At 34.3% G+C, this 22014-nt stretch overlaps 2 protein-coding genes across 5 annotated transcripts in view; both read left to right on the forward strand.

Annotated features, from left to right (window-relative positions):
* Nucleotides 1-230: 230 nt before the first annotated feature.
* On the forward strand, nt 231-13515 carry Makorin-1 (probable E3 ubiquitin-protein ligase makorin-1). 4 transcript variants are annotated; one of them, XM_025409493.1, is made up of 7 exons: nt 231-1092; nt 1393-1671; nt 1838-2168; nt 2608-2930; nt 3023-3182; nt 11550-11695; nt 13090-13514. In XM_025409493.1, the coding sequence occupies exons 1-7, from the start codon at nt 1058-1060 to the stop codon at nt 13175-13177; spliced, it is 1362 nt and encodes a 453-aa protein (XP_025265278.1). In that variant the 5' UTR covers nt 231-1057; the 3' UTR covers nt 13178-13514. The 4 variants fall into 4 exon arrangements, with proteins under 4 accessions (XP_025265278.1, XP_011251230.1, XP_011251228.1 ...); XM_025409494.1 differs by having other exon boundaries at nt 1029-1203; nt 13090-13515; XM_011252928.3 differs by lacking the exon at nt 11550-11695 and having other exon boundaries at nt 234-1092; nt 13090-13512.
* A 3623-nt stretch (nt 13516-17138) lies between these two features.
* Nucleotides 17139-22014, forward strand: part of LOC105248259 (tyrosine-protein phosphatase 99A) — a 257956-nt gene continuing 253080 nt past the window's right edge. Inside the window, exon 1 of the mRNA XM_025409532.1 lies at nt 17139-17170. Within this exon, the coding sequence (XP_025265317.1) occupies nt 17146-17170 (25 nt within the window). The 5' untranslated portion in view covers nt 17139-17145. The remainder of the gene's footprint in view (nt 17171-22014) is intronic.

Here is a 22014-nt window from a genome sequence, read left to right on the forward strand (position 1 = left end):
TTTTATGCATGGATCGTTCGAAATAAATATGTATACAACTTCATGGCATTTTTGCCGCAAAAATCGATGAATTATCTTATATATCAATATTTTTGTAATTTCTTCAGAAGAGCCGATAACGGTTAACAGTACTGGCCAGGTGAGTTTGTCCAGTTTTTATCTTGTTGGGCGATACACTTGGCGCGTCAACAAACGAACTCGGTCGAGTTCAATGACCGCGCATACAATACCAAGTATTCCCGTGTCCCGGGTATCCTGCACGTCTCATGTCTGACAATCTGTTTTAGAATTGCGAAAATTACGAAAGTGCGATAAAAAAATCTTGCACGATTAAGAAAAAATACAGTGCTATCGCGCGTCACAAGAAAATCGACAATCAGATTGTAAAAGTTCTTGAAGAGGGCTCGTTATTCATCATCGTTAACCATCCCATTGGAAAATTGAGAACGCTCCGAAAAAAATTTCGTGGTGGACGAGGATAGAACAATGAATAAATGTTGGAAATCGAAAGAGAATAACGACATGGAGTAGCGAGAGGAACGATTCTGCGATTCGATAGAATCAGAGACGATAGACACATCACGATAGAGAAGAGGAGGAAGTGGCGTGTTCGGCAATAATCGCGAACGGTTGCAAATTCATATTGGAACGAAACTCGGGCGCAAAGTGGCGGTGACAAGTGGTGTTGCACGAGCGTTGGAGAGAGCGAGGGGATAAGGACAGATGCGCGCGCGCGCGCGCACGTGAACTCGTGCTCGTGTATGACATATACATCGCGCATCTCCTCGAGGTACGTTTATTGCGCGGCGCGAGTGGAGCGTGTTCTCTTTATCGGGCCAGGGGTGTGTGTTTTTTTGCGGTTTGCACGTCCCTCGTCCCCGGCTTGTCCGTAAAGGTCGCCCTCGTGATTTCGAAGCCGAAACGACCTTTTCGAAGGCGCGCATCCTTCTCTCTCGCTCTCCCTACGGCGAACGCTCGCACGGCTCATCATATCATCCGAGGAACGACGCGTCGTCGATCATCATTGCGACCGTTACGACGGAGGAGGAGCGAGAAAATGGCCGACAATTGGACACAGAGCGTTGTTTGCCGGTAAGAAGTTGTGCCAGACGTTACGCCCCGCAAGTTCCGCTAGCGAGATTTTACGCGAAAGCCGTTATCTCGCGTATGAGTATCGAGCTTCGCGTGGATAGAGATGGAGAGGTTAGCAACAAGCACATTGCGGACTCGTAGCAATGTACGAATACAATAATATAAATATTGACGCTTGGCGAATATATCCATCTATATATCCTTGTGAATCTCTTGATGGATTTCAAACACACAATAGTCTCACCCACGAATTTTTCTCCCGTATCTTTCGCATGACAATAACCGCATTTTCAATTTCAGATATTTCAAGAATGGTGCTTGCCGCGAGGGAAACAACTGTCGGTATCGCCATGCGCAAGTGAATAGAAACGATGCAAATATCAATGAAACAGTGACAACTCCGACTAATAGTCCTGGCTATATTGTCACTTGTCGATTCTTCAAACAAGGCATATGTAAATTTGGTAATCAATGTCGTTTTAGCCATAGTACAGGTACTGCGGATAATGATGTCACGCAAACTAATGCGATAGAAAATTCTGCCTCGGGTCAGCACACAGCAAACACTTTGAAAAATAAGTGAGTTTAAATACATTGTATAATAATAATTGTAACTCCTTATTTTGTAATAGTTATGATACATTTGTTTATGTATATATTTATAATAATGTATATTTTTCATTGTAATATATTCAATTTTTTCTATTCAACTAGATTATTTTTATGATATCTTTGTTTGTTACAGAAAAGCTGATAAACGTACTGCTGAAGATTGGGTAAAAGCACCTGAGTTTATACCTACAGCTGTGTCTCCGGTTGCTGGATCATCTTCTACAGATGTAACATCTGCATCGGGAACATCTATGAGTACATCAAAGCCAGTTTCATACGCTCAAGCTGTTAATCCATCTGGTCAAGCTTCGAGCCCCTCTTTAGAACCTTTGTGTCCATATGCAGAAGCAACTGGAATCTGTAGAAACTTAAATTGCACATATCTTCACGGTGACATTTGTGAATTATGCAGCCGCGCTGTCCTTCACCCACACAATGAAGAATTGAGGAAGAAACATACAAATGTAAGCCCTATTTATTATTAGATTTGTGTTAAATTTGTTTAAACTATGCTATACATTTCCAAACTAGAAAGTGGAGAGTAAAACCATATTATATGACTATTAAATTTCTTTGTTTCAAACTTATAACATCAATCAATATTTCTTAATGAAATTGACACACAAAATGTGCTCCATAATAATTATTAAATGATTTTTTTAATGATTATTAAATGATTTTTATTTCCAATTTCATTTAAAAAAATTAAAGAGTCGCTCTCTTCTGCTTTATTGAGACAATTATATTTTATCTGTCCCTTATAAAGTACCTCAATAATTTTTAAGAAAAAGGATTTTATTATTCAACTGTTTAAAAAAATAACATTTCATAACACTTTCTATGGATTATATATATTGGATATTTTGTGAATAAGAAAAATAATTGATGGTTATTTACATACAGGCATGTGTAAAACAACACGAAGCAGATATGGAGTTATCTTTTGCTATTCAACGCAGCAAAGAAAAATCCTGTGGCGTTTGTTTCGAAACAATAATGGAAAAGTCATCGCGAGAACAGAGGTTCGGTATATTGCCGAATTGCAATCACTGTTTCTGTCTAACTTGCATCAGAAAGTGGCGTCAAGCTAAACAATTCGACAATAAAATCATAAGGGCATGCCCGGAATGTCGTATTCCCTCGGACTTTGTTTGTCCTAGTATGTACTGGGTGGACACAAAAGAAGAAAAGGAAAAGTTGATAAGGGATTATAAAGGTGCTTTGAGGTAAAAAATGATCGCGATCAATCATAATCTGTCTCTACCTCAATTATTTTGTTGCAGTCGTGTTTTCTAACATTTTGTTTTATTTCTTATAGTACCAAAGACTGCAAGTACTTCAATAAAGGTCGTGGCAAGTGTCCGTTTGGTAATAAATGTTTCTATCTTCACGCACTTCCCGATGGGACTAAGAAAGATGTGGGCCCACCTGTTCGACAGAGGCGCAATACTGCCGACGCCGATATCGACATCTTGCACGTAAGTGTGGCTATCTTATTGTTTGCAAAAGTATATTTATTTTCATTGTGTTGCATTTAAAAACGTCGACAAACGAGTCATTCATGTTATAAAATGTCGTGGGGAGGGAGCAAGCGATATAATATTTTAAATCAAATGGTCGAGCTACATCCATGTAATTTATATTGCATTCTGATATGAATAGAACATGACAATACGGCTTTGCCGTTTACTATTTACAGCAACTGATCTTATGGGATTTCCTCGATGAAAGGGACGATCGTTGGATGTATCTCGATTTAGAAGATATCCCTTTCTTCTCAGATTCCGACGATTCCGATTGGTCCGATTATGAGCTGTCGTTCGATTAAACAAGTAAAACTATTCGATCGACGCGAAACTGCCTTGATATCGCTATTATCATTATTCTGTTGCTACATCGGTACCCACTTCCTTTACCATTTACGCGCGGCTTTAGCAATTAAGAAAATTATTAGATAATTAGCAAATAATTTGAATGAATATATAATTCGAAGACGTTCTAGCGCTATGTAGAAGAAAAAAAGAGAAAAAAAGAAAAAATGTGCGCACTTTCTTAAAATGATAATTTATATATAAGAAATGTATAGTCGTGGTGTTTAAATAGTTGAAATATTTCTTCTGTTTTATTTAATAGATAATATCTAAATTTTATTTCTATGTAAATCAAAAATGATGGTAATAGTTATTAAAAGTTATTAAAATATAAGATAATAAAAAGGAATAAATGAAGATTTTAAAATATATAAAATAATAGTTTAATAACTATTACCCCCTTTAATTGTTTTATGTAGAAATAATGCCTTTTAGAAATTATCTGCGAAAGAAATATCTCGATTATTTTAATGGCGATTTTGCATTTGTCTATAGACAATTATGAGATCAACAATTTCGCGGTGCATAGTCGAAAAAATAAAAAAATAAAATGAAAGGGAAATAATGTGAATACTAGTGAAGATTTCGCTAGATATTCATTTTGGAATCATCTTCTTTGTGTGTCTTGACCAATGCTCTACTAACTGATGGTTATTCTAGCAACTATTATTAATTCAGTGGTCCAAATTTCATCAAAGAATAGTCTATATATCGGTATTTTTCCGACGTCCTATTTCTCGTAGAGTAATATTGTTAATTTCTTTTTCTATACTCGCGCGCGCGCGATACTACTTATTATTGTTAAAATATTCCATAATGCATGATTTGGAACACATTAAATCGAATCATAGAATAAGTGAGTCAATAAATAATCGGAATTTTAGTGACTGTGCTCATATCGAATGTCTTCATATAAAATTATCTGCTTTTGTTTAATGAGATATATGATCAGAAGTATATGGTCAGGTATATTTCAAAATAGTATGATTCAAATTTTTTTTTTTTTTTCGAAGGCTTCTCTTTGGTTAATGTAAGTTAGATTGCTCTGTGAGTTAGATTAGATTTACTCTGTTGTAATTTCGATAAACATTTGTCATTTATAATGATGCTAATGATCATAATATGTACTTAATCAATATAAAAATTTTTGAAAACGTGCTAATACTGGATTTAAACAATACTTTGAGAAATGCAAATTACTGTATTCAATTTTATTGGATTTTATTTGAATTTATAACATATATATCCATATGTAGGGCATGGTTCTCGTGATTGCAATATAACTTTGCATTTAAATAAAGGATAAATCTTGTCGTATTTATAGGTATAATTCTGATATAGTCAACGGTATCAACCAAATGTGCATTACATTCAATAATAATAAACTTTTTTCATACTAACACAATTGTTACAAAGTAATATTGCAGTTACAGAACATTCTATTTAATTATTACTCGTCGAAGGCTCACAACACTACTATTCGCATATAAAAATAGGAAAACTGGACAACGATTTATTACTTGTGTGTGATCAGTGTGCATTGTTAGTTCAATTTATCAATAGTTCATATCGAAGGTACGATTTACAAAAAATCGTCCTACCTCTTGCTATGGCTCTGCGAATCTTTAATACATTTCTTTAAATTATTACAATTGTATAGCGTTATATCCGTGAATAATAGATATTCCTCTAAGACCTCTGAGAGCAAGTGTGCAAAGTGAATGTGATATATACGTAAGGGTGATATGCGAACGCATCAATATGCGACATTTGTGTGCGTGTGTGTGAATGGAAGTAAGTACGAATATAAAAATATTTGCGAGAAAGAGACGGGCTACCGTAGCATATATGGGATAAATAACAAATGTAATAAAGAGATTGCTTTTCGTGGAGTACGCATTTGTAGATTCAAGATTTAAGGAGACAATTAGGGAAATACGCACGACGGAGTTGGACCCACGACATAGAGCCATGCTGGGAGAAAATATCATCGTCGCGCGGTCGTTTTTACATTTTATCAACTTACTAATAATAGTAACACATGTTCCAAAAGCCGTTTTTTCAACATAGAACCATGATAATTACGCTTTGAAGGGCATAGATCTCTCTTGCATGAAACGGCTAAAATTGTCGAAATGGTATGTACGAAGAAAAAATACACAAAAAATACGATATTCACATTTTTAGCATTGAATATATTTTGTGAGATATTATTTTATAATTTTGTATTATATATGATCTATCGGCAATATGTTTGACAAATAATATCGTGTTCTAAACAGTTCCTGCTCGCATTTACAACCCAATTCATATATCACTCTAAGGAGAAGTGACCAGTTTTTACAGCAGAGAGCCAGTACTGCCTTTCAAAAGCTATGTGATTATAGAGTAATATATATATTGTTCATCATATAAAAGTCAGTTTCTTAATCCGCCTCAATAAAGCGTTTTATCGAATCGAACTTTCACTATGCTGAATATTGTTTACATTTCCTATAGAATTTCTATGCTGTTAATTTTATCGATAATTGTTAGTATAAAACGGGCTTATATTGTTATTGGTAATGTTTATATAGAGCTTTCTATGATATACGCTGTGCGTTTTCGAGCGACTATTTTTGGAACCACTTTCTTTAAACAATCATCAATTCCTCGATGTGAAAAAAATAAAAATATATAAACGTTTTGGGCGACTTTGGATTGTGATAGATAGTAGAATTTAAATTATTAAGTTGAGTCCTTGGCTTACTGAGGATGATTTGAATTTGATTTTGAAAATTAATGGAAAATTCACGATGGAAATTTCTACATTTTTAACGACATTAGTATCATTACGTATTATATACATCGTTGTAGGCAGAAAGTTAAATTGACTGCGTTAATCGTTGCACGAATTTTGTTATCGTTACTGCCATTTTTATCTATCTCGATATAAGCGTACTACCATTTACTACAGTGTCATGTTCTAAATGCGTGCAATGCGAAGGAGATATGTAAAATTAGGAGTTGATGTTTAAAATCATTCAACGAAATTCAACGCAGTTCACTTTAACTTTGGCGATAAGTTTTTGGAGTTAATTTTGGAATTTACTCTCCCTTTCTCTCTCTCGCATACATAGTACATAACAATTTAAAAGTCAATATTCTGTGTGTGATTTGTGTTGTAATAACCCGAAGAATATAAATAATACCAAATTATTGTTTCATCTGGATTATTGTGACAGAATAGTGAATGGTAAAATGATAATATGATTATATAATATTCTTAATATTTCAATCTCATTCTCAGGATAATTTCCTTAAGCTAGTTTAGAAATCGTAGAATTTATAAAACAATCGCGTGCGTCGTATGTTTCTGCGTATAGAAATCAATTGCCAAAATTCTCCCGCAAAAGTATGCATTAATGTCAATTGATCATACTAAATGTACCTGCATTGAATACCGTATTGCGTACTGATGAGTATTATTTTTTCCTTCAACAACTTGAATATGCTTCATAGATTGCAATGTTATTTATCATTTGTATAAATGAGATTGTGAATATCTCAAATAAGCCTTTCTTTTTCTTTTTTTTAGCTTATATAGTACATGTATGATTCTCTTTAGGGTAATATTGTATTGAATATATCATTTTATTTTAATTTTATTTTCTAGTATATTATATATATATATATTTATTTTTATTATGTATGTTGAACGAATGTTTTGTCGTATGCTGAAAATGCTCGAAGAGTTTTTGCGAAATAGAACAAAAATTGTATAATTGTATAAGTTTTAGAATCGGTAATTCTTGTTGATATTTTTCAAAAATTTCTGTACGTAATTAATTCTTATATTTTTGTAATTTATCATGTCGCAAATTTGCTTACATTACAATAAAGGCTCCGTTAAACGGATTGTAACATTAAAATGAAAATCTTGTTTGCTAAGTAGATTTTCACCATGAAAAAGTAAAATCAATGTGGAAAACATCTTTATGTCACAGCTTGCCTCTTATGTCTTTAATAGATTATGAATATTTTTTTAATAGCAATAAATATACAGATTAAATTAAGAAAACTGTATTTTCACTACATGAAGCATAAATTGCGAATTTATCATTTTCTATTAATCTTTTTTATTTAAAAAATTGCGAATTGATTATATCAATTAATAATAGCACAAGAGTTCCCTTTTTCCCCTTAATTTTTCTTATTTATTTTTTTTTATTTTTCTCGATAAATAAAATTGTGTGGAACTGTTCGCGTTTGCTTTTGCAGTGTATCAGCGCGTGTCAGGCAGAAAAAATATATTGCAGTCCGAATGTGTTCAGTAGTTTTTCAATGCCTAGTTAAAATGTGCACACATTCGTTAAAACTTCTTTCGAGGTGTCTAACATAAACACAAGCTATTCGATTAAGCACAAAGTATACGATTGCGATCAGTATCGCATTGCGCTTGTAAAATGCACAATAAAGATCTGTCGTAACGGATCATAAAACATAACAAATGTGTTGTTGATAAAATACGCAAGTGTATTGCTCGTGATAGATATAAAAATAATTGTTTCTTACACATTGGATATATTACAAATTTGGGGAGATGCATTCTTATATAGGGACGTGTTAATTAAGCAATTTACATATTGTATTGCATATAGAAGATTTTCAGCATGGTTTTCGTGTATCAAAAAGTATACGAAAACCATGTGTGAGCACTGATAATAAAAGTAAAAAAAACTTCGTTGCGCAGCCCACTGGATATTTAAATCATGATTGATTTAACGTTTGAACTCCCCTTTTCTCTTATCGAGGGTCCGCCGTCAATTTCGTGTGTCCCTTCTCTTTTAACGAAATAGAATTATTATTAATAATAAAAAGTCTATATATAACATTGTTAAAAATTATATACAATCCGTTTATTTCCCAAATTGGATCAACCTCTGATGTGTTTTCCGATACTTCCTTCACTGTAATTCAATACAAATTGTCCAATTGTCAGCAATTGTAACGTTGTTATATCGTCGTTGTATAATTGATGAGCTTCTCTAATTAATGTATAAATAAGACAGAGATAATGTAGTCATTGTCCTGTTTGTTTTAAGCGGTAAAAAAATCAGTAATCATCATTAGTGGATTGTATATTCATTAGAGTCTGGTGCCGAGGATAAAGCGATCCTATCTTTAATTTCATTTCTTATGATGATATATTTTTGTTATTGAATATGTAGATTAATAAAATCTCGAATAGTAAGTCTGGAAGGAGTCAGATATTTTATATCCTTCTTCTATTGTCCTTTTAATTCCCCAGTTATTGCGGTATGTTAACAAACTTTTTGAAAAATTATTTTGAAATATTTATTTTAAGATATACATGCATTATATATGCCTTCATTATATGTGCCTTCATTTTTTACATTTATTCTACATTTATTCTACGATTCTGTGCTGACTCTAATAAGAATTATTAAAAATTGTTAATTTCTTGTAAGTGAACAATGATTTATATTGATTTGCTTGCTTCCATCTCGCAAATTAAGAGAATCGCGATTATTTAAGCTATAATATTGACAAAATATACAAATTTATATTTTTATCATGTTATTAAAAGAGATTTTTCCTTTTTGAAAAAATGTTGCGTTTCCTTTATTATGTGTTTTAACGATATAGTTATTAACAATATGATTTTTTATGTTATCGACAAATCTGAATCTCGCACCATTTAGTGTAAAATATGATCACAGATGGCGGTTATGGTATATTTCATATATTCGCGCTTTATATATAGTTTCCAGATCGAAACAATTATTTATGTGTGTAGTATTTGTGTGTGCATTATAAAATAGAATAACCCGATATCGATCCAATAAAATTACACTTTACGAGAATGCGAAAATTGTAAGTTCTCTGATAATTAGAATTTAAGGATCGCATTTTTGAAGGTGTAAAAGTAAAAATACGTAATATTTATGCGTTTAAAAATTTATACATTACACTGTTAAATAATATAAAAATAATATAAAAAAAAATAATATAAAAAATTATAATAAATTTTTTCAAATTTAAATAATCATAACTCGTGTGTGCGTGCGTGCGTGCGTGTGCGTGTGTGTGTATGTGCATATATGTGTATGTATACACACACATATTATAAACATGAGTCATGATTCTTTATTTATATTATAATGACTAAATTTTTAAATGCATAAATATCATTATTTTTTCTCTCATACCTTCAAATATGCAATCCTGAAATTCCAATTACTGATATATATGTATGTATGTACATGCAAAACAGAACGATGAAAATAACACGTCACAGATAGGACAAACACGAGGAAGAGATTTTCCTCGCGAGGCAGTAGAACGAAAAGCTAGAATGCGTGAGTACCTTGTTTGGTATCGGCAACTTTGAATTATATGTTTTCTATGCTGGGCAAACAGCTTTGAAGTGTTTAGCGCATAAAAATTTCTTATCAGAATCGCAAATATTGCTTGACGAATAAACGTGTATATCGGAGCATAAAATATTTTCTTCCGTTTGTCCCTCTTTATTATGTAAAATATATTCTTTTCGTTTTACTATCGCAAAGTATAATTTGAATTAATCGACAAGTAACAAATTCAATGCTAACAATTGTTGGTTAATTGTAAAATTGTAATGTGTAATTTTACACGTACACGTGAGGTAACTTTTTTAAACTATTTTATCATTTTAGGAAAATCATCATTTTAATCGAATATCATAAAAGTATTGAACTTTCAATATATGGCTCATTCACTATTTTTGCATTTTCAAAAGCTTTATCCAAGCTTACTCTGCATGATCATTTGTGTTACATGCTCACATATTTTGAACGCATAGGTAAATTAGAGATATCTGTTTGTATTGTTTGAATATTTTTATTGAAAAAATATTGAAAAAATATTCCAAAACTTCGGTGAGATATGTTCGGAAAATCGAGTATCCTAATAAATTAGAAATAAATTGGAAACATTAGCTATATTTGAATCGAAAATTGGAGGAAAAGTCCGATTGACGGAGACAGCACGGGCGAGACAACGAGATGCATTTTTGCGGGACACCTGGAATCGGATTTGTCCAATTGGCGGAAACGGAAAGGCGCGGTACAGCAACAATGTTTACGTCGCTCGATTGTGCGAGACGGCGCGACTTTGTCGTGGGGAGGTGGTCAAGCTCTCGCGAATTCGCGACGGTTAACTAGAACAGGAAGTTAATCCCGACAAGCACGGCGAGAATTAGCATATAAATTCGCCGAAATATATACATATAGTCGAGCGATATACGCGACTATCGCGGGGATCGCTTTGAGATCGCAAGAACGCACGTGTCTCCTCTTTGCGGTCTCGAATCACCGTCTCCCCTTTGTGTCGGTGTTTCTACGTATATTTGCACGGAATATCAACGACACATATTACATATTTCTGCAAACTATCCCCGTCTGATCTCTCTAATTATCGTCGCGGCCACAAATATTTTACATTCGCATTGCACGTTATTGTATGCGTAATCGGGAAATATGATTATAATTCGCAGTGTGAGTCATAAAATAACATATTATCAATTGGATTTATTTGACAACAAAAATATGTTTCTACGAAAAGCTCCGCGATAAACCTTTATTTCAAGATTTTGTCAAGTTATTGTCGAATTATGTTCGATTTTACGGAATTTCAATTAAATTTGGGACAGATGAAACGATAAAAAATATTATAACTCCAATCAATATTACACAATTAAATTACGATCGATTCAAATCGTTGAAATTATTGAAATGTTATGTATTTATATTGAAATCTATACAGCAGATGGTAAAACCAATTGAAAATCGAATATACGGTTCAAATCCCGTTGTTGCGCTTATCTGTGGTATTGTTCGTCATATACGCGCGCAAATTTTAATAGTAAAAAGCTATTTGCGCTTTTGCATTAATGTCACTCGTCTCAATTTAGCGTTCGAAATGTCGTTGCAGCGCGTGTTATGGCTCTTGATGTTCTGGACGATGGTTGTCCTGGAGTTCTTGCGGTACGCGTGGATTCGCACGACCGGATTATTTATCTACGGTCCCCAAGAGCGACGTGCGACGACAACGGTCGACGAACCTAATTACGAGCGAAGGTAGGTTCGCGGGTTAGACTAGAAGTCTAATTAAATGGTTACCCGCGTGTGTTTACGCTACTTTCAGAAACCGTGGACGGCAGCGGGAAAAAAATCGCGCGACATGCACCGACATTACGGAAGGTGTTTGCTCGGATTCGCGCTCATACGAAATGCGTTTCGAGGTATAAGCCGGTAGCTTAAAGCGCGGTAAAATGTGCGCTGGTTAAATTTCCCGTGAAAACCGGGGTGTCACGGAAGTTACGTACGTAAAGAGAGGCACTGTCCTTGTACCATTTCGAATCGTTGTTTCTTTCGCGCTTATATGTGTATTAGAGAATTGCAGTGATTATTCTCCTAAAAGAAAATTTATAGCAAGAGCTAACTCCCTCGACTTTGCGTAAAATTATATTTAATGCGCGCTGCATTTTTCTTGTCGCTATCATGCGAAGCTATTGAAATTATAATTTTTTTTTTCACATCGCGCAGAGTTTCTTTCCCTTCCGAGAGATTTAATCTCTCTTTAACCGAAATCGGTTTGGATTAATTCGAATTTAATTTGAGTAAATTACACATTTAATTTACGATCGTTTAAAATATTTAAGAGCACGGAATATTTATTCTTTTCTCTCGTAGAAGATCGTGAGCTAGAATTTCTGTAAAAATGCGGGAAGTAAATTCGGACAGTAGTGGGTTAATGGGAAAAATCTCAGACTCCGGACGTAAAGAAAACCGAGGTGAAGGAGGGACGGGGGATTAGGTCGAATAGAGCCAAGTAGAGAAGAGAAAAGGAAAACTGCAGGCGGGGAATATAAAATCGGTTTCTCTGTGTCGAGTCTATCCAGGATTTCTAAATTGCCTCTGTTTGTTTCGCAAGCAAAGAAGCGCTGCCGTGCATCAAAATGGTCGATTGGCGCGCCGATAGCCGATGTCTAATATATCGAGGAAAACCTCTCTCAGGTTGATCGTGACCCATCGACTCGATGTTGATTCATCGCGTTTTCGAGCTGAAAGCTCTTTCAGCCGATCGACAGGAAAGATCAAAACAAAAGAGAAAAACAGGACAAGGATAAAGGATATTAGCGATAAAGGGTCGAACGTTATCGCGCTTATTTGCTCGAGATCTGCGCGTGCCAGATAAATTAAATATACTTAATGTATTCTTCAACATTATTATAATTATATAATAACGACATTTGACAAATAATATTTTATCAATTTATGTTAGAGAAATAGATCTACTTTTCACAATATACGAGAAATATGATAATCATTGAAGCATTTACTTTAATATATTTTAACAGAGAGATATATGTTTTTAATACGATCAATTATTTTTTATTTGTTATCGAAAATGTTAGATTATCGTATTTATTGAGACATATGATTATAATCGGTTATATTTTTCTCTGTAGTTTCAGATTGCAGACAGATACACGTAATAGACAACGCGCACGTTTAAACGTCAATTCGCATCACTCTAGCGACATTCCATCGCCATAAAATTGCTGCGAAGTCCATTTTTCAATTATATAAAAAAAAAACTTTTACTTTGTGCTATCGTTAATAATGACGAATCTCAGGAATATCGAGAAGAAATAACGCGCGATCGGATATGGGATATCATTGGATAATGAGTTGCACGATTGTTAACACGCATGAACGATAATAAACGAATATTTGCAATGATATACGAATCGTAATCGAAGTCAACAATCGCCATTATGCGTCGCAAGCAGTTACCATCTAGACATATCGAAATCGCTCCGTTTTTCGTAGTTTCACTGGTAAAGAGATTGCGGCTGAAAGCGAATGTCGCGCGGAAGGATTGATCGCGATTACCGTAAACTAATCACATATTTTTATAATATCTGTAATATTAAAAAAAGAAAAATCCTCGTCGCGAACGATGCGATGCAGAATACAGTCAGAGCTGTCTATTCTTCATCACATCGCGCGATAGTATTAGATAAATAAATTATAATAAATATATTGTTTCTCGATCATGCGTCTCAAGAACGTATTTTAAATGATTACGACTTTTTCTTTTTTTTTTCGAGACTGGATGTGCCTCGGGACAGCGCGTCCTTCCTCAGTTTTCGATATCAGCCCAATACAGAAAATTGAATGAGGGCGCACTTAGGGCGCATCGGTGCGCGCTAAGTGTATCCAACCGAAATTCGCCGTAAGATTTCCGAGTCAAGTTGGCAAGGCGTACACCGGATCGCAATCGAACGATACTTCACGCGATAAGCGCCATTTCGCGTCGCGAGTCGTCAGCGTCGAGACGTGGTGAAATCGCTCCGCGTATTTCTCGCCACTTTATCAGCGGGGAGTGACTTGCGGCTGAAAGCGACTGTCACAGGAGTAGTCGATCGCGATACCGTGCGCCGAATTATCGTAAATCACATATTATTTTAATATTTCTAACAATATTCGAGAATCTCTGTGAAACGATGCGATGCCGAGTACAGTAGTCGGCTGTCTATTCGCATTACATCGCGCAACAGTACGTATAAAAGTAATATATTAAGTAATATAACGAATATATTGTTTCGATCATAAAAGCGAATTCGAGATTGGATGCGCGCCGAGAACGCGTCGGAAAGCCCGTCCTTTCTCAATTTTCAATACTAATCGCGAATACGGAAAGCCGAGGGAGAGCGCGTCAGGGCATCCAACCGAATCTCCCGAAAGATTTCCATGAAGATGACGTCACGCGTGGATCGCAATCCAACAAACTTCGCGCGATACCGCCATTTTGCGCCGCCAGTTGCAGCGTCGAGACGTGTGTGCTTGTCAATCGCTTCGCGTATTTTTTTTTTTTGCGATTTTAATCCGATAAATAGTGACAGAAGAACGTCAGCAGATTCGATTGCGACACCGTGTATGCTGGATTATTGTAAGTGATCGCATCTTCTCTCAATTTTGTAACATGATATTCGAAAATCTCCGAAAACGATTACAAAGAACGATCAAGATCGCGACTTCTACTTCGCGTTGCATCGCATTAAAGTAAAGATGGCGACTCTCGTCGCATGTATATCGCAGTGGAACGATATTTCACGCGACAGCCGCTATTTTGTGCCGCGAGTCATTTGCGAGACGTGACCGGTATATTTTTCGATTTTTATCTCGTGACTCGCGAGCGAAGAATTTTGGCGAGTCATAACATCGCGCGTGCTTTTAATATTCAGTAATGATGTTCTTTGTCGATAATGCGCCGCAGCTTTCACCTACGAAAGGCGATCCGTGGAAACAATTCTCAAAGATATCACAACGTTAAGATTAACTCGTTTAATAATCTCTTGACACGGTAATTCTTAGTATATTACATAAAAAAATATTTGTAGCCAGTATTTTTTTATTATACATTATATTTATAAGTGGCAAAAAAATTTAATTTAAGTACAAGTAACGGCAAAAAAAAACTTCATTAATTCTTCTTTAATTAACACAAAATACTTTTATGACACGCGAAAAGATTTCTTTTTTTGAAATTACAAAATAAAAAAAATAGGATACACTATAATATTCTCTATGATGATATTAATAAGTTAGATGTATGTATTTCTTTTGAGCGATTCGAATTTATCATTTTCATATTAATTGGCATAAAGTAAGATGATATAAATTAATATGATTAAGAGTTTTGATCGATTATACATTTCAAGTTTTACTCGTCTTTACGACAAATGTCTTAATGCTTAGATCTATGTACACGATGTTTAATACCAAAGAGATTAATATAACGTTTATATATTATCATATATTATTATATATTATACATACCTGGAGAATCTCTATCTTTTCCAACCTCTCCTTGTGGGACGATAATCATAATGGACGGAGAAAGTTTCGAGCAGGCACACGATAGCAAAAATTTACAAGTATCGCGACAAAAAGGAATTTTCGTATAATAACACTCGTCATATTTAATCGCGTATTTTCCATCTCGATAGTATTATTACAATTTTCGAATTGTGCCGACATGAATTATCGAAATGAAAAGCATTTATACTATCGCGCACTGTGCTTTGTAATTAATCGCGTATCTTTCATTACTTTCACAGGAGTACGGATACACAATAATAACGTCGTGTCTATTGCGTGTTTTCGATCGAGTGCTTTTACTGTCGCATCCCCTCCCCTTCTCCGGCCGGCCGGCGCGCGGTATGTTCGTCATAATAAACAAACCGAAGGTCGCTACGCACAGATCTACGTACAATGTCGAGCGATACGGACTCATTTTATGGATCTGCTCTATTTTACAACGGCGGAGTGAGATGAATGATTCTCGGTGCTGTATCGAACATTACAATGATCGCGGTATTAATTAATATACGCTATCGTAATTAATCATGTTTCTCTCTCTATATATTCGTAATCTGTATCTCGCGTAACCAAGTATCGCGTCCTCGTGTGTGAATACGTTGCGAATTTCCTTCGTTCTATCTCGCATTATTCGCTTTATGTGTAATGAATCGTAGGATTGGCGGAACACATCACGTGTTAATTAAGGTCCTGCTGCCGACGAATATGCACTACATCGAGTCCGAACGATCGATGAATATGTATCGCGAGCGGAGTATTGAAAATATTTCGGGAGGACCGAATATTCGGGAATGTTAAAAAATGAGGAGAAAATCGAAAGTGTCGCAAATCGCGAGTGTGTTACAGGTTACGAATATCGGCCGTAAATCGGTGAATTCAAGTATCCGAATGTATTAAAAATCGGGAGTGCCGCAAGTATCGAGAGTATCGTAAGTCAAGAGCGTCGTAAATCGGCAATGCCGTAAATCGGGAGTGTCGTAAATCGGGAGTGTCGAATATCCGGGAGTGTTGAAAATCAAATCTGTCGTAAATCGAGAGTGTGATTGTTATTAATCATTTCGCGCGCGAGATCGTAGTTAATCATTCCGGTCGATATGTAATTCGAGTGTCTTCGAAGCTGTCCTCAACTGGATGTCGCCTGAATACAGAAACCAGCGAGGATAAACAACGAACATCGGCTGGTGAGTAAACATTTTTGATTAAATTTTATTTATTCTTTATTTTTATTTCGTTATTCTTCTCCTTCATAAATGCTAGGATTATTTATTTTTTATTTAATGTATTGGTTTATCGTGTATGATTAATTGATTAATTTTTTTAATAGATATTTATATGCAAGAGAACAATTCTAAAAACCGTCTCTTGATTTTTCGAAAATAAATTATTAAATTATAAATAATTAACTATAATAAGTCTTTTTTTAAAAATGAATTATTTTAAGAAATTAATTAACAATAATTTTTATTCAAGTTCATAAAATATAAAGAATAAATTAATTTTTTTAAAATTAATATTGATGATTTTATAAATAATTTTTGAGTAAATATGTATGTGTAAATTATAACTTTATAATTTACAAAAGATGATCAATTTAATTATAATTAATAATAATCTAAAAATTGTTTTTCAGATGCACCATGTGCCATGTGCGTGATATAATCGGTGAGTGAACTTATTATATACATATATAATAATGTATATATGATAATGCCCGAATGTGTATAATATATTTTTGCTCGAATTTAAAATAAATGAATAATTGATATCAAAATTTATCAAAAGCTATCTCAAAATTTAAGTGTAAAGGTAATTGACTTTGAACATATTCTCTTTAATTTTGAATATATTCCTTTAATTATATAATTTGGGATATGAATATGTGTTTTCTGAATTGAAAGTATTAAAATATATAAAAGCTATTATGCTGCTAATATCCATGAATTTAAATTAAGCATGCACAATTTTGTGAAAAAGATTAGAATAAAATCTATATATTCCGCTTTACAGATTAAGTCAAATTTAAATATATATTATCATACTATAATTCCTTGAGAATTTAATTTTTTATTTTTATTAAATTTAATATTTAGCTTTATAATAAAATCTTATAAAATATCTTATAAAATATATTTAAAAGCATGTATTTTAAAAATATTTATTTCTTTCATTTCATCTTTATTGAATATGTACATGCTATATATACGAGTGTATATATATATATATATACGTAAAAAAGCTATAGCGTTATATTTAATATATCAATTATATAATTTTATTATATATATATATATATATATATATATATATAATAATAAAATATATATATATAATAAAATTATATAATTGATATATTAAATATTACGCTATAGCTTTTTTACGCGTTATTCATGTTTATTCATATGGTAGCGAATTTCTGTATACTTTGCTGCATTCTTTGCATAAATTTGGGCATTATTATATTTGCATTTTTGTTAATGCATATGGTTGATGCGTTCCAACAGATGCTTCGTCGTTTTAATTGGAGTTACATTCATTAAATAATAAACTAATTTTCTATCTCTCTTTCGAGGAGAGATTTATGTTACATTTTTAATAAAATCGATTACAAAGATACTTTTTCTATGAAATTTGTACAGTCATAATTGACAATTACAAATGGACTTCTAATCCAGCTACTATTTGAAATTATTAATCGCATCGTTCGTACAAGTTTGATATGTTAAACGTACGCAAAATGCGCTAAATTGCATCAAATTTTGTTAAATGACTTTGAAATCGTTAATTCAATTGAACGCGAGATAGCGATATTTATGAAAGCGATCATGGTTCACTTCGACGCGGTAAAAAAAATTTCATCGTCGAAAGTCCAATTTGAAAATCGCCCCACGGGTGGAACGGACAAAAAATGATCCGCGAGGATTCTGAAAGTTCAATTTTCCGCGGCGGCGAAAGAGCTTGTAACGGCAAATATGCGTCGACCTTTTTGTTTCGATCCTGTGGGATTTCGATTCCCGCGACTTTGAATATTCATGAGATTTTATTAACTACGTTTCAAACATCGCTTTCGCCGGGAACACTCCTTTATCTTCTTAGATCTCTCCTTCCGTTCGCTAACCCTTCATCGTTCGGCGTAACGTGGTGCGGCGCGATGCGGGATGAAGAATTCCCTTTCGCGAAATTAAATTTTACCCGATCGCGCGTATTGTTCCCTCTTAGATTACGTGACGTTTCGTTGCCTCGCCAGACGTTAAGCATTACGAGCGATGAATACCGCGATCTTTTTCGTGCGTTGATTCGCGTTGACAAATTTCCATGTGGTTACGACGCACTATTCGCGATATAACTTGTACGAACAATGCAATTAACTACAAAGTCCAATTCGTACCGCTTCCGCAATGACACTTTATCACCTGACGATGAAGCGCCTGTAGCAATCGCTGAAACAGGAATATCGTAGCACAATGATACGTAATTATTTTATGTCGTACAATTAGTATTAATTCTTTTGGCTGCATTATTTATCGATACTGTCATGATGATGTTAAATATTTTAAACTTGTCGAGAAATATATCGAACGAATAAATGTAATAAAAAGAATATATAATTAAAAATAGACAAAAATTATTGGAAAAAATGCTACGAAAAATTAAATAATAATATCTCTCTTTACGAAACATTCGAAAATTTTTATTTTACACTCTCTTATATATTTTCCGTAAATATAATTTTTTTTATAAAATAGAATCGCAGCCTAAAGGATTTATTATAATACAGTGGCGATAATAACGAACGATGTAATTTTGGCGCAACAAATTGAGGGCACATATTTTTAACGCGGGCACATATTAATAACTTTCCGTTTCAAAAATCCGTTCTCCGAAGAGAAGCTCGTAACATTTCGTCAGTAGTACCTCATTCGATATCCTCCTCCCCGGGATCGGACCGGGTTGCGGCGTTCACGAGGAAATTTTTCCCACGGCGCGAGGAAAACTTTCGCCGAGTTATTCACGCGCGCATATTAGTGCACATTCATCCTTCGAAATAGCGCTAACCTCCGACCTGAGAACAATTTATTGGAGGGCAAAGCTCACGGCGCTACTATCCTATGCGAAAGCCTGTGGGTTACTTATTTGCACGTTTCCGCAGTTTACATAGCTTCAGAGAGCCCCTTGGCCGACCTTCCTCTCCGATCTCTCGTTCATTCGTACGAGCGAAGCTCTACGAGCGAATGAATTGGCAATACGAATCCGGCCCCGGCTGTTCTTGTTAGGTTTCGATGCATCGGTGCATCGGTAATTGCCCGTCTATTTGTTGCGCCAAGATGGTACGATGTTATTGATGCGGCGAATCGTTCGCAAGCCCTCGCAGATAATTATACTCATCACCATACATCTCTTTTGTAAATTAAGTTTAGGAATAAATAATTAATAGATAAATGAAGGCGTATAAATCGTAGCACGCGTGAATGTGCGTCGGGCGAAAGCATTTCAATCTCATGGCCAGGGATTTAAAAATATTGCGTTTTTCGTGTTGATTTTAAAGTTGCGTGTATTAACTTCAACATCTGCCGCGCAAAACGCGATGATAAAAAAACCTGTTTGTCCGTAGCTTCCGTCCTGACACAAGTATCAGTGTTTTGCGATGCCCGATCCCGCGAATTGCGCATTTTATTTTGCGCGCGAATAAATTGTTTTGCTCGAGGACACGTTGAGTTGTTGCTATCGGCGCAAAAAAAGAAACACGTGTTACAAATAACGATTCGACATTTTATATTTTACTCGCTCATTAACGGATGCATGATCAACGAACTGGAATTTTACGAAGAGTTTGAGTTAAAAAAAAAAATTATTATGTCTCTTTTGCGAGCCGAATGCCGTGCAATATAATTGATATCGCAATTAAATATCGATATTGCAGGAGTATAAGCTGAACGAAATCGATAAATGATTTTGTTGCCCTGCCAATCAACGAACGAACATTATGATTTGCTCGTTAACGATAAGGGATGAAACGATTCCTCGCTAATGAGCAAATCAATTTAACCTCTTGTACGTTCAATTTTTTTTCGTCGATAAATTTATTTTAAAAATTGTTTTGCATTCGTGACGTCCGCGTAATTCCTAATTGTTCGATTAAAATTCCATCTTCTAATAAAGACTACAGTTTTTGGAAAATTGTATTATCAATTCGTAATTTTTTAGAATTTGTGATAATGTTAAAAAGAAATCTCATATATATATATATATATAAATATATATATGTGTGTGTGTGTGTGTGTGTATGAAGATATAAAAAATATAATATGACAATAGGATATTGCTATTTAATTAAATTTATTATCTCATAATAATTTTAATTAGTTTTGAAATATAATACAATATTAATATATAATTAACAATCCCTTTATATTTTATTTTTTATGTCACACATTTATTCTTCCCTACGATTATTTTTTAATATAAAAATTAATTTAACACGACAATATGGCGATACGATTTTTTGATGGCGTGTTGCGAGGCAAAAGGGTTTAAATTGGTTTCATGTTCGCGAGAGGAACGTAATCCGGACTAGGTACACGGGCGACGATCGTCTTAGCACGTGCTTCCGGTCGGGAGCAGATCTGGGGATCCCAGCATCCTCTGAAACGCTCGCGTCATGGGGATTTTAGGAGATCGGTACACGGACCGATGCGGTTAATTTTATAAATAATTTACATAGACCTCCCTCCCACATACACATGCACCCACAAGATGCGCGTGTACGCGCTTCCCATTATACGAGGCATTAATAAACCTGCTGCTCTTCCGGACATATTATTAACGTCGAGCTTTTTAATACAACATGTAAATAAATAATGATGTAAACGTGTCATTAACCGAATGTAGTCTTTCCAATATTCATATAGTCGGCTAAATACGATTACCATATCCAATTAGATGATACAAATCGGGTACTCCGTATTAATTATTAGCAGAGGTATGTCGATTCTGTTCATGATAATTTGCGTAATCTATTATTCATAAGTATCATAATTATCTCTGTGCATATTACCGATTAGATTAAGAAAACCAATATGCGATACAGAGAAAACAGTAGAACAGTTGAAGGTAAATAAAAGAAGGAACGTAATATATTTAGGAATTATTATTGGCGCTTGATAAAATAATATTTCATAATAATAAGAGAGTTTATTAACAATATAGATATATATTGAAATACTAATGATGTAGAGAGGAGAGACGTGGATTTTTGTCAATAATTTATGAAAATAGCCTCGTGTGTGTGAGATTATATTCTCTCTTCAGAACTTCTTTCAGCTTATTCAATGAAGTCTTTTAGGATTTGCTTTACGCTTTTTTCGCGGCTCATAATATATTCCGACCGCATATTATTCTTTGCCCTTTGGGTAAACCGCCGCACTGGGATCTATCATTTTTGCATATCAGGAGAAACCGCGAAACATCAAAATGATATACAACTCTAGTTCTTCTTCTTTTAAAATGAG

This window comes from Camponotus floridanus, unplaced genomic scaffold (genome assembly GCF_003227725.1).
Source record: "Camponotus floridanus strain SB8 unplaced genomic scaffold, Cflo_v7.5 scaffold27, whole genome shotgun sequence".
Taxonomy (NCBI): Eukaryota; Metazoa; Arthropoda; class Insecta; order Hymenoptera; family Formicidae; genus Camponotus; species Camponotus floridanus.